This window comes from Ranitomeya imitator, chromosome 7, assembly GCF_032444005.1.
Source record: "Ranitomeya imitator isolate aRanImi1 chromosome 7, aRanImi1.pri, whole genome shotgun sequence".
Lineage (NCBI taxonomy): Eukaryota > Metazoa > Chordata > Amphibia > Anura > Dendrobatidae > Ranitomeya > Ranitomeya imitator.
In genome coordinates this window covers 216,514,380-216,528,826 of record NC_091288.1, presented here as the reverse complement: position 1 = coordinate 216,528,826, position 14,447 = coordinate 216,514,380, and the positions used below count along the sequence as shown (strand labels likewise).

General features: G+C 46.7%; 1 protein-coding gene across 3 annotated transcripts in view; it reads left to right on the top strand.

Annotated features, from left to right (window-relative positions):
- Positions 1-14,447, top strand: part of LOC138645504 (uncharacterized) — a 44,325-nt gene that overhangs the window by 23,177 nt on the left and 6,701 nt on the right. For 2 of the 3 annotated variants that reach the window (XM_069734885.1, XM_069734886.1), the window contains 3 exons: positions 4,192-4,503; positions 6,170-6,523; positions 13,269-13,362. In XM_069734885.1, coding sequence (XP_069590986.1) covers positions 4,192-4,503; positions 6,170-6,523; positions 13,269-13,362 — 760 coding nt within the window. The remainder of the gene's footprint in view (positions 1-4,191; positions 4,504-6,169; positions 6,524-13,268; positions 13,363-14,447) is intronic. The other variant, XM_069734887.1, reaches the window with a different exon arrangement.

Genomic DNA, 14,447 nt, shown 5'->3' with positions numbered 1-14,447 from the left:
CAATAAGTAAACATTTATATCCAGGTATCCTGGTGACATCTTCACTCATTGGAGTTGTTCTTTTTTTTGTCCACCACAGCCCCCATTATATAGTATGGTCACCAGCACAGCCCCCTATATATAGTATGATGGCTCCCAAAGCACTCCATACAGTATTATGGCCCTCCAGTCTCCAATACAGTGTAATGGCCCCACACAGCTACTTATATACAGTATAATGGCCCCCACAGCCATTTATATACAGCATAATGACCCCCACAGCACTCCAATAAGTAGGATATCAACCACAGCCCCCAGTATGCAATTTGATGTCCACCACAGCCCCTTATACAATATGGTCAACACAGCCACCTATACAGTATAATGTCCCCCACAGCGCCCTATACAGATTGGTCATGAGAGCCCCCGATATAAGGTCCCCAATAGCCCCAATATATTTATAGTATAGGCACCACAGACCTCAGTACGTCCTCTCCCCTATAGCCTGCCATGCAGAATGGTCATTACAGCTCCTTTTAATGTATGATGTCTCAACAGCCCCCAGTATCATGTCCCCCACAGCCCCCTATATAGTATGATGCTCCCACAGTCCAGGTATAATGTCCACTACAAGCCCCCTTATAATCTGAAGTCCGTCATCACCAGCCCTCAGTGTAATGTCCCACCCAGCCAGCCCCTCTATTGATGGCCACCACGGTCAGGCATCAGTATAATGTCCCCAACAGCCACTGTCACAGGGAAACGGCCCTGAGGATGTTAGTTACACAGGTCCATCAAATTCAACCTTTCTCCACCAATTGTACATTTTGTCACTAAATTAACTATAACCCACAATGTTGTCTACTGAGGAAATCATCCAGCCCTTGTATAAAATCTGTTCTAGTGTCGGCCATTACTACCTCTTGTGGTCGGCACTCCACAGTCTGACTGCTCTAACTGTAAAGAACCCTTTCCTATTTAGCTGCCAGAATCACCTTTCTTCCACCCGTAATGATTGCCCCCTGGTCCTTAGTGTGGTCTGTGGAAGGAATAAGTCCTGTGCCGTCCTCTGTACTGACCACACATATATTTATACATATAAATGAGATTTCCTCTGAGGCGTCTTTTTTCTAAGCTAAACAAGCCCAACTTTTCCAACGTTTCATCATATGAGAGGCCTCCATCCTGTGTAATATAGTAGAGGCCTCCATCCCGTGTAATAATCTAGTTGACCGTCTTTAAACTGACTCTAATTTCTGAATATCCTTTCTAAAATGAGGAGCCCAAATCGGGATACCATATTCTACATGTGGCCTCACTAGTCATTTATAAAGAGTAACAATATGTTGGGATCGTGGGATTTTATCTCTCTTTTTATACATCCTAAAATCTTGTATGCTTTTGCGGCTGCTGCCTGACACTGAGTGCTACTGCTCAGCTTACTTGTAACCGGAATCCCCCGTCCTTCTCCTGCTCTGTAGTCCTGAGTATTTTCCCATCTACTGTATATGCAGCAATAGGATTACTCCGTCCTCGGTGATTACTCTACATATATCTACATTAAACCTCATCTGATAAGTGTTTGCCCATCACTCATCTTATCCAGATCGTTCTGTAATATTGTAATGTCAAGGTCAGATTTTATATCCTACGTTGTGATGGGCCACTGGGGAGGCGCCAGCTGGGCCATGTAGTCTCACTGGCAGATACTGATGCCACGGTAGCTGAAGTGGGTCGCTGGACCCCTCAACCGTTTCCCTCGTGTCCACAACAATTGACAGTAGCGGTAGGTGGCACTTGTGGATGGTATAGGACCCCCCCTGTAGCGGTGGTGTCTGGGGGCAGGTTTTGCAGCGACCGTGGTGTTGGTGCAATCTCAAGCAGCCGGACACGCAGGTGAACTTGTAAACATAACATTTACGGGGTACAGTATATTGTGCATAGGAAAGTAATGGTTCCCTCTTCATGAGACAAGCGAGGTTATGGCCTCTCGGGGCGGCGGGAGCAGAGTTCTCTTCGCCTGCTGTTAGAGGAAGTGCTTTGCACAGTCCAAGAAATTTTACACTGATGGAGGGACCTTCACAGATTGGCTCTCTGTGGAAACACTAAAGTGTGGAAGTACTCACAGTTTTGAGCCACCGGTCCCTTTCGCAGGGGGGTAGGTTAAGTCGGTGGCGTGGCAGCCATGTGGATCTGATCCTGGCTAGGAGCAAACAGGATAACCAGCATGGTGGAGAGCACATGTGCCGCGTTACTTCTCCCGACAGGATGCAACTTTACTCCTTTGTGGAGGAGATTATGTGGAGAAAGATGTCCCCCCAGCATGGACTTGCATGGAAAATTATGCTGGGAGCAGTAGTGTTTCCTTCCTCAGGCAGCTTGAACCGCCCAGAACTGGAAGTTACCGTAGGAATTGTGCGAGCCCTGAGCTGGAGGCTCCTCCCAGCCATTTCTATGGCAGCTTGTTGTGAGGAGAGTAACCACTTAACTTTCATATACACATTGGTCAGCAGATGGCGGCAAAGCACATTTATGATTGGTCGGTACACAATGCAATGTATTCCATCTCCTAATTCACAGCACCCAAACTAATCCTGACACTGGAGCAAATCTACTGCCACACCACAACTGTCTCATCCAGCAACAGTAGAACGGGTACCGGGATACCACAACATAGTTTGGTGTCGTCAGCAGAGAATAAGACACTTTACTCTCAATCTATCCACAAGGTCAATAATAAAAATGTAAAAAATAATCGTTCCTAGCACAGATACCTGCGGTCCCCACTACTCCCAGCACAGATCCCTGCTGTCCCCACTGCTCCCGGCACAGATCCCTGCTGTCCCCACTGCTCCCAGTAAAGATCCCTGCTGTCCCCACTGCTCCCAGTACAGATCCCTGCTGTTCCCACTGCTCCCAGCACAGATCCCTGCTGTCCCCACTGCTCCCGGCACAGATCCCTGCTGTCCCCACTGCTCCCAGTAAAGATCCCTGCTGTCCTCACTGCTCCCAGTACAGATCCCTGCTGTCCCCACTGCTCCCAGTACAGATCCCTGCTGTTCCCACTGCTCCCAGTACAGATCCCTGCTGTCCCCACTGCTCCCAGTACAGATCCCGGCTGTCCCCACAGCTTCGCGTAAAGATCCCGGCTGTCCCCACTGCCTCCAGTACAGATCCCTGCTGTCCCCACTGCTCCCAGTACAGATCTCTGCTTTCCCCACTGCCTCCAGTACAGATCCCTGCGGTCCCCACTGCTCCCAGTACAGATCCCTGCGGTCCCCATTGCTCCCAGTACAGATCCCTGCGGTCCCCATTGCTGACTATATCCCATTAGCGAGCGTACCATTTATGACGACTTTGTTTCCTGTCATTTTGCCAGTTTCTTACCCATCTGCATTTAGTTTCCCTCAGTCCCGGCTTCTGTATCTTCAGTATAAGGCTGTTATGTGCAACAGGATCAGTAGCCTTTGTAAAGTCCAGATAAATCACATCGGCCGTATTAACAACATCCAGATCTGCACTCGCCTCCTCATAGAAACCCAACATGTTAGCCACACGTGACTTATCCTTCATGAATCCGAGCTGGTTGTCAGTTATTATATTATTCTCTGCAATATATCTCTTATAACACCCTCAACATTTTGCACACTACTGATGTCAGACTTACCTGACGGTAGTTACCTGGATCCACCTTCTTACCTTTCTTATATATTGGCAGCACATCAGCCTCCTCCAGTCCTAACGCACCGACCCTGAGATCACCGGCCATAATGTGCCGCTGCCTCCACTGTGTACACTAACAATAGTGGAGGTGGTGGTGATGCCTGAGGAGGTGGTGATGGCGAACTCAGTCGAGGGGTTCAAGAGAGGCCTGGATGTCTTCCTGGAGCAGAACAATATTGTATCATACAATTATTAGGTTCTGTAGAAGGACGTAGATCTGGGGATTTATTATGATGGAATATAGGCTGAACTGGATGGACAAATGTCTTTTTTCGGCCTTACTAACTATGTTACTATGTTACTATGTAATAATAATGGTTATTTCTTTATATTTGGTCTCTTTCCTGTAGAAGGTGACCGTTCTCCTCCATACTGGGGATGTAATGACCGGAGGATGATTCCTCGTTCTGAGGCAGAATTGGATGATGTATAAGACATTACATGACCCCGAGTGCAGACAGTGAGACAAACTTCTGCTTCTTCTTCCAGGTAAACCCCAGATGTCGGCCCCTATAGAGATCACTATGGCTGATTCATCTCGTGTTCAGTTCTCTCTGAATCTACGGAAGTTTTACCCTGAAGATATAAAAATCTCCTGGCGCTGGGAAAATGCATCTGATAATTATGGGAACCGACCAGATATAAAAACAATCGGTGCACAGAATGATGATCTCACAAACGAGGTCACCAGTATCATCAGGATTCCTAATAGTTTATTCAAAAATCCAGAAAAGAAATTCATTGTAGAGTGGAATCACGAGAGTATGGAGACGTCGGAGACCAGATCACTGAGTGTCAGAGGTAAAGACATCTATCTATTATCTCTCTATTATCTATCTATATATTCATCTCTATCTACAGTTATATGAAAAAGTTTGGGCACCCCTATTAATTTTAAGCTTAATGTTTTGTTAAAAAAAAATTTTTTTGCAACAGCTATTTCAGTTTCCTATATCTAATAACTGTTGGACACAGTGATGTTTCTGCCTTGAAATGAGGTTTATTGTACTAACAGAAAATGTGCAATCTGCATTCAAACAAAATTACTGTGTCCAACAGTTATTAGATATATGAAACTGAAATTGCTGTTGCAAAAAAAACAATTTTTATAAAACATTAAGCTTAAGATTAATAGGGGTGCCCAAGCTTTTTCATATAACTCTATCTATCTATCTATCTATCTATCTATCTATCTATCTATCTATCTATCTATCTATTGTATGTATCTATTGTGGCAAAATCACTGGTAGAGTGCTGGAGAGGAGATATGTTTCACTGCGCTTAATGGTCACTGGTTCAGTGATGTAAAGCTCAGAGTATTTTCCTCCAGAACACTACGTGCTGTGACGTTTAAGCTAAGTTACGTAATGGGCTGGTTTTTATGTGGACATCCATAGTGGGTGGGAGGATTTCCACTTTATCTCCACCTGCAGAGTCAGCACCACCTTGTGCTGACAAGGACCTGTGTCATAGATATTTATTATCTATCTATTACCTATTTATCTATTATCTATTATCATCTATCTATTATCTATCTGTATCCTCTAATCTCTGTTTTTTATTAGATCCCTTTTTTCTATAAAACATATTTACTAAACTCTACAGTGCCAGTATGATTGCTATAGGGGCTAAATCTCCTCTATGAAGGTCTAAATTGTATGATCTGAGTTTTAAGGGTGATAGAAGCCACCTCACATTAGGTCTTCACCACTCTCCAAGCCTTCTTTTCTTTTTGTCTCATCCTTTCACTGCTTCTGACCGTTGTCTTGCTCGGCTGCAGGTTATGCACACTGTCCTCTATCCTCCTGGTGTCTTACTCTTATGTGAATTCATTGCTTCCTCAATGATCACAGGACATCCAGGCCCGATACCAAACAGATGGGATCCATGGTGCCTTGTCCTCCATGCCTGTGTTGTTGTAGAGCAGGATTTTTCCTCCAAACCTAACTTTAGTCCATAAAATATTCCCTGACGCATTGAGGGACATCTCGGGGGTCTCAGAAGGACTCCAGCAATGGTTTTCTTGGACAGTCTGCAGCTTCATACATCGTGTCCTTCCTTCCTTCCTCAATCTATAGATGCAGCAGAGACAAATGTGTGGATGGCACATCACCGCTGCAGTCAATCCCTCACCTCAGCATCTCATAATGTCTGATATTGTTATTTTACATCTATTATATAATATTCATATCACTCCCAATATCAAATGCTTAATGGGTCCTGCCTGGTGGACTCCATTGTATCCACCTAGATATGAATCCAAAAAGAGAACTGGAGGCAGCTATCCAAAATAACATTATAAACTCTGTATTTTAAATTCAGGATGCATTTTTTGGATTGAAATATTGTGTTTGAGATGTTCCTCTGTAGTGCTGCTTCCACTACTATCTTTGGATACTATGGAGACAGTCTGTGACATTTATGCAGGACTCGGTGTAGATTTCTCATCTTCTACCACACATTACAGATTTTCCCTGGCGTCCACATGTCGAATCTTTTAATGTCCCTGAGCTGGAAGACGGTAAAGCAGCCACCCTGATCTGTGATATCTCCCAATATTTCCCGACTCTTCTATCTGTTAGCTGGCTCACAAAGAAGGATGGAAATGTGACCAAACTGCCCGGAACATCATCATTTATGGACAGAACTTACAAGATTTCATACAATGAGAAGAGACAGGCAGATAACACTTATTCCTGTGAAGCTTCATTGACTTTCACCCCAGTAATAAGTTCACACGAAGGATCAGAAATCATCTGCAGAGTGGAGCATCCCAGCGAGGAGCGTCCCATAGAGCGGAGCACCGCACCCCTACACATCGGTGAGTGTCCCGGACTTGTGGATTTCCAAATCTTGATTTTGCAAAAACATAAACTTACTTCTAGTAAATGGCCGGGGGTCCCAGTAGTTGGACTTTCGGTAATCTCACATTTATCTCCAGTTCTGTAATAATTAATGTTCTGTAAATGTCATAGAAACAGCGACGACGACGTTCAGAAGAAATGACAGAAGTGAAATCCATTTATAGCTGTTGTTACATTGCAGCAGGTGCGACATTCGGGAGATAATCAATGATACCCGACCATGTGAGGGATCGGCCCTGTCGCCTCTGGGAGCGGACGTTCCTGCAGGCCTGGTCCTGTAATCCTGACCGCAGCGCTCCCGGTGTTCTGTCTTCTGCCTTCATCTGTCATAGGTTGGATCTGATGGTACATGAGCGGCCGCATGTACAGTGTTCATTTTAGGACATGGTCACATATCAAAGTTAAACATCATAAATACTCTGTCTGATACCTGACTCTGATACCTGACTCTGATACCTGACTCTGATACCTGAAACATTCAAACATCACAATCAGAAGGTTATTTAGATTCCCTCCATACAGTATGTGAATGGTTCATCTCATAAAATTAATACCTGGTATCACTTGAGCTTGTGGTGCAATGGTAACGCTGACGGCTGTAGTCTCTAGACTTAGGCTGCTTTCACACATCAGGTTTTTGCCGTCAGGAACTATCCGGCGAGTTTTGAAAAAAGCAGATCCGTTTTTTTCTGCCGGATCTGTTTTTTTTCTGCCGGATCTGTTTTTTTTCTGCCGGATCTGTTTTTTCCACCGGATCCGTTTTTTTCTGCAGGATCCGTTTTTTCCTGCAGGATTCGTTTTTTATTCGGACTCCCATGACAGCACTACGAGAGAGGGGATCCGCCCTTCAGGAACAGGAAACCTACAGATACAAAAGGGCGGCACCTCTCCCCATGCATCAGTTGGTTTCCTGTTCCTGGAGGGACAGGATCCTACAGATGAATCTTGTAGAATGGATCCCAGGCCGGCCGGTCGAATCAGGTAGCGGGGGGGTCTCCTACCTCGACCGGTGCGGAAGCTCCTGGAAGACATCACGGTGGTCCTGGCTGGACTGCACGTCAGTGATGTAGACAGCAGGGAGCAGAGTCCAGTGGATTCCTGATCTCCGTTAGCACCGGCGCCGGTAAGTATAGCGCTCCTTCGGTCCATGTGGGGTGCAGCGCGGTGGTGATGTAGCGGTGCCAGGAGGGGTACGCTATCCGGAGCGCTGCTGCGTGCTCTTCGGCGTCCTGCATCGCTCTCAGCGTTAGCTGGAGCGTTTCCGGTGCAGTGACGTCGAGGGGGCGGAGTCAGCAGGCGCTTCCGGTCTCTGGATGACTGCGCATGCGCAGTTCATTCAAGATGGCGGCGCCCATCGATCCTGAACGCCGGTCTCCTCACACACTGCGCTGACCCCCCAGCTGTAGCCTTATCAGCCGGAACCAAGGAGTGTGGCGCCAGGCAGCCTGCTGACCGGATCTGAGGGGGATTTAAGCAGGAGCTGGGAATAGAGCTCTGCCTTTGGTCACATCCACATCATGGAGAGTGATGGTGAGCGGCAGCTTCAGTTGCCGGAGGAGGTGCGACAAAAGCCCACGGAGAAGGAGCATGCCAGGAGTGACCAGTCCAGCCGTAAAAGCTCGTCCAAGCAGGGATCTAGAGCATCGACTGGCAAAGAACCCCCTCGTGTTCCGGTACCTTTTTTTGGCGTACACTGGTAAGAGATCTACGTGAATGCTCATTCAGTGACGCGGGCCCCTTATACTTTGTCATTTTAGGGAAAGAAAAGTGCAAAGTCGAAACATAAGGAGTGTGCCCTGTGTGAAGTCCCGTTACCAGATTCTTATACTAAAAAGTTATGCGCCTCCTGTATACAACAGACGGTGAGGTCTACAGGAGTGAGGGGTTGAGTGACATCAGGCTAGATAGATGGTATCACCCTTATTGTCCTCCCCTAGGTAGCGGAAGAATCTGCTTCTACGGCTAATCTACGTGAGATGATCCGTACAGAAGTAAGGGAATCCCTGCGGTCTATGTCCCAGGCGGGAAGTTCAAAACAGAGAGCCTCGGTGATCTCTGATTCGTCAGAGGAAGATAAAGAGGAAGGTTCTTATGGCTCAAATCTCTCTTCCTCGTCATCAGAAGAGGAATCTGGCCGATTCTGTCTGCCTCTGGACCGGGTGGATAAATTAGTTAAGTCGGTCTGAGGTACCATGGGCCTAGAAGAACCTAAGACTCAGCTTTCCCGTCAGGAGCTAATGTTCAGTGGCTTGGAACACAAGAAGCGTAGATCCTTCCCAGTGAATGATAAAATTCAAGACCTGATTCTCCGAGAATGGAAGAAACCGGAGAAGAAAGGCTCAGTACCACCAGCTTTAAAACGCAGGTACCCCTTTGAGGATACGACTGTGGATACCTGGGACAAGGCCCCTAAATTAGATGCCGCGGTGGCAAAGGCATCAAAGAAGGCCGCATTACCTTTCGAGGATATGGGATCCCTTAAAGACCCCCTTGATAGGAAGGCGGATACCTTCCTTAAAGGTACCTGGGAGATGGCAGCCGGATCTTTGAGACCAGCGGTGGCTGCGACTTGTACAGCCAGATCCCTAATGGTCTGGCTGGAACAGTTGGAATCCCAGCTTAAAGAAGGCGCTTCCAGAAGTTCTATTCTAAGTGCGCTTCCGGTGATTCAAGATGCTGCGGCTTTCCTGTCGGACGCGTCGGTCGATTCGGTCAGAATGGCGGCCAGAGCAGCAGGACTCTCCAACGTGGCTCGTAGAGCCCTGTGGTTGAAGTGTTGGTCGGGTGACATTCAATCAAGGTCCAAATTATGTGCTATTCCATGCAAAGGGGAATATCTCTTTGGGCCAACCTTGGATGAGCTGCTTGAAAAGGCTGGAGATGACAAGAAAAAATTCCCTAGTTTGTCATCAGCCTCTTATCGGCGTCCATTCAACAGGAGGAGATTTGGTCGCGGAAGGAAGCGCGCATCCTCGCCCTCTAGAGAGAATTTTAGATGGGAGGACAGACGCAGGAGAGGTACGGGTTACATGTTCCGCCGTTCCTCAAAAGAACGTAAGAAACCGGACCAATGACTAGCAATCCCTGTGGGAGGGAGATTGTCAGCCTTCTTTTCCGCATGGACTAACATCTCAAATAGTGACTGGGTCCGAGGTATTATTTCAGAAGGTCTGAAATTGGAATTTATTCACTGGCCTCGGGATAAATTTATGTTAACCCCTTTACGCTCCTCCACTATTGAACAGACGGCTTTAGAGGCAGAAGTTGTGAGTCTATGCCTTAAGAACGTGCTGATTGAGGTCCCAGAGTCAGATAGAGGGAGTGGGTTCTACTCTCCTCTATTTCTGATTCAAAAACCAGACAGGTCATTTAGGAATATTATTAACCTTAAATCCCTTAATGAATACCTGGTTAAGGCCACATTTAAAATGGAGTCAATCAGCTCTGCAATAAAAATGTTGTTCAAACACTGCTTCATGGTAGTTGTGGACTTAAAAGATGTGTATTATCATGTTCCTATCCATGAAAACTTTGAGGTTTCTACGTGTGGCGGTGTCTATGGGGGGTATTGTTCGACACTTTCAATTTAGAGCCCTTCCCTTCGGCCTCTCAACGTCTCCCCGAGTATTCACTAAAGTTGTTGCGGAGGTCATGGCGCACTTACGTGAATCTAATATCCTCATAATCCCTTATCTGGATGATTTTCTGATAGTTGGAAACTCAGTAGACCATTGCCTTGCTCAGGTAAAAACAGCTATGTCCAAATTAGAACATCTGGGCTGGATTATAAACTATGAAAAATCCCGATTACAACCCCTAAAAACCCAGAGATTTCTAGGGCTGCTGTTAGATTCCGAGTCCCAACAATGCCGTCTTCCACCTGATAAACTGCTCCATATCCAACAACAGGTATTAAAAGCAATTAATAAACCAACCATGACTCTTAGACAGGCTATGTCTTTATTAGGTTCCCTAACTTCCTGTATTCCCGCCGTCTGCTGGGCACAGGTCCACTCCAGACCTTTACAGTTTGAAGTACTGAATTATGATAGAGTCTTACAGGGTTCCTTGCAGGGTCAGATGACATTGAGTCCAGAGGTTCTGGCATCTCTTAAATGGTGGCTAGAGGAAGACAATCTGTCAGCAGGAGTTCCCTGGGTGACTCAAGTGACTCGGGTAATTACGACGGACGCCAGCCCCACGGGGTGGGGGGCACACATGGGTGACGTAGTAGTCCAGGGGTTATGGGATCCCCAAACATCAGCCTCTTCCAATCAGAAGGAGTTAATGGCAATTGAATTCTCAATTAAAGAACTCGTATATCTACAGGGTCACCATGTCAAAATCCTCTCCGACAACCAGGTGGCAGTGGCCTATGTGAATCACCAGGGTGGAACACGCTCCAAGTCCCTGATGGAAGTAGCGGATCGCCTGCTCCAGATAGCAGAAAACCATTTTCTATCTTTATCCGCAGTTCACATAAGAGGGAGAGAGAATATAAGAGCAGACTTTCTAAGTCGAAGCACCTTAAAACAAGGAGAATGGTCTCTGAACACAGAGATCTTCAACCGGATTGTCCGCATGTGGGGTCATCCAGAAGTGGACTTATTTGCCACCAAGCACAACAGAAAGACGATAAATTTCTGTTCCTTAAATCCCAGGGAATATCCACTGGCAGTGGATGCCTTCCTGATCAGATGGGACTTCCAATTGGCATATGCGTTCCCCCCGCTCAATCTATTGCCGCTGGTGGTCAGGAAGATAAGGGAGGATCATGCGAGAGTCATACTGATCGCTCCGTTCTGGCCCAGAAGAGCTTGGTTTTCCTGGCTCAGGACCATGTCCGTGATAGACCCCTGGGTACTGCCGGACATTCCGGACTTACTTCATCAAGGTCCGATCAACCATCCACAAGTGAAGGGTCTCCATTTGACGGCATGGTTTTTGAAAGGTCATTGTTGAAAAGCAGAGGTTTTTTTCCAAGTCTAATTGATACCCTTATGAAGAGTAGGAAAAACGTAACAACTAAGATCTACTCTAGAACTTGGAGGAAGTTTCTGGCCTCTTCAAATTTTAATATTGAAGAGGGTATACCAATCAACCAGATTCTAGAATTCCTGCAGAGGGGGCTAGAGCTAAATCTATCCACAAGTACTCTAAAAGTACAAGTCTCAGCCCTGGGGGCTCTATTTTCTTGTAACATTGCAGGTAACTACTGGGTATCAAGGTTTATCAAAGCTGCTAGTAGATCCAGACCTATACACAAGAATAGGTCAATGCCTTGGGATCTCAATCTAGTCCTTTCAGCCTTGACTAAGGAACCATTTGAGCCCTTACATTCAGCCTCACTTAAATTACTATCCCTCAAAACAGCGTTTTTGGTGGCAATTACATCTGCTCGTAGGATAGGAGACATACAGGCTCTTTCTAGGCGGTCCCCTTATACAGAATTTCTACAGGACAGAGTAGTCCTCAGACCAGATCCAGCTTATTTACCGAAAGTGACCTCAGATTTTCACAGATCTCAGGAGATAGTGTTACCATCATTTCTCCCTAATCCTTCTAATTCCAAAGAGGAGTTACTCCATACATTAGATGTTAGGAGATGTCTATTAGAATATATATCAGTCACTGATGCTTGGAAGAGAGAGGATGCGTTGTTTCTATCCTTCCAAGGTCCCAGGAAAGGTCTTAGAAAGTCAAAGTGCACGTTAGCGAAGTGGATTAGGGAGGCTATCTCTCTGGCTTATACTGCAGGTGGAGGTCCAGCTCCGCAGAATCTGAGGGCACATTCCACCCGGGCCATGGCTACATCCTGGGCTGAAAGATCTGGAGTTTCCATCGACCAGATATGTAAGGCAGCTACGTGGTCATCCCCTTCCACCTTTTTCAAGCACTATAGGTTGGACTTGGGGTTCTCTTCTGATCTCACCTTCGGGTTAAGGGTGCTACAGGCTATAGTCCCTCCCTAAGGTAGTTTACATCTCTGTAATTCTCTCGTAGTGCTGTCATGGGAGTCCGAATAAAGCATTAAGCTACTTACTGGTAGCGGCATTTTTCGGAGGCCCATGACAGCACCCTTAGTTCCCTCCCTATTCACGTGGGGGTTGCACTTCCTATAATGTATATAATGAGATAGATAGATCTCACGTGTGGTATATAGTTCATTATGATTGATTATTTTTGTACATAAACTGTATATAATGTATATTTGTGTGCTACTAACCGCGGTAGTCCTCTCAGGCTCTGAAATACAACTGATGCATGGGGAGAGGTGCCGCCCTTTTGTATCTGTAGGTTTCCTGTTCCTGAAGGGCGGATCCCCTCTCTCGTAGTGCTGTCATGGGCCTCCGAAAAATGCCGCTACCAGTAAGTAGCTTAATGCTTTCCCGCAGGATCCGTTTTTTTTCCTCAGGATCTGGCAGAAAAACGGATCTGGCGGAAAAAAAAACGTATCCTGCGGGAAAAAAAACGGATCCTGTGGAAAAAAAATGGATCCTGCGGGAAAAAAAGCGATTCGGGGGAAAAAAAAAATGGATCAGGCGGAATCGGATCTGGCAGAAAAAAACGGATCCGGCAGAAAAAAACTGATTCCCAGGAATTCAGTAATCGTCGGCCACACAGATTTCTGCAATATTTCTTGCAATTGATATTGTAATCGTGAAGACTAATTTCTATTAATTTCAGGTTTTTCTATTTCAGATGTAAAAAAGCAAAACAGTGGTCAAAGCACAAAGCATTCAATTGGTAGCAGAATACAAAGCACAATACAATTACTTGGAAACCTCAGTATACGGTAAGTTTCTATTTCTCCTGCCGGTGATGATGCCGTAAATGACAGCGTGTGATCACCAGTGTTACTGGTGACGGCTGGTGAGGATGAGACATCTCTACACTGATATCTATTTCTCCTTCGCCTCATTGGGGGACACAGACCGCGGGTGTATGCTGCTGCCAATAGGAGGCTGACACTAAGTGATACAAAAAAAGTTAGCTCCTTCCCTGCAGTATACACCCTCCTGCTGGCTCTCAGCTAACCAGTTCTTGCTTAGTGTCTGTAGGAGGCACATGGGTCTGTTTCAGACCCCAACGTTTTTATTTTACTTTTTACTTTTCTGTAAATTTTTATTTTTTAATTAACGGAGTGAAGGGGGCGACGGTTCCTTTCAAGGTTCCGATCTCCCCCGAACCATCAACAGGCGAGCACGGCGAGTATACCTCTCCGTACCCTTTCCTGCGACGTGGGAAGCCATGCCTGAGCTCACTTCAGGGGCGACGGTTCCTTTCATGGTCCCGATCTCCCCACACCAGCAACGGGCGACCACATGGAGTGTCGCCTCTATGTATCCTCTCCTGGAGCCAGGCCTAATGCCGGACAACTGGCCCTGTCCACCCGGACTGAACTCCGTGGATGTACAGAGGCCCCTCTCTATGGCGTCCGAGCAGCCCCCACTGCCCAACACTATGAAAGCGGATGGCACAAGGAGGCGGACGGTTCCTCTCCACCTCCCTAACAAAGGGATGATGGATTGAGGTTTATCCCTGCACCGTCCACGCTGCACAGAACAGCACTGAAACCCACATCCGCGGCGGCTCCATGCCGGGACGCGAACCAATGGTGAGTGGATCCATCTTCAGTGGGATATCCACATGCTGACAGGCAGCCTCAGCCACTTCCCTGTGGCCCACCTCTCTGAGGTATTTCTCTGGATGGCTGCAAAAATTTAGTCCCTGGCTTCGGCCGATTTGTAGGCCGCATCCTGGAAGTCTTGCCTGGAACGACCCACTGGTGACGTCCGCCGGCTACAGAAATTTAGGCCCCGGCTAGATCGACTCTGGACCTCAAACTTCTAACAACCTTTGACATGGTCCTCCTTCTTT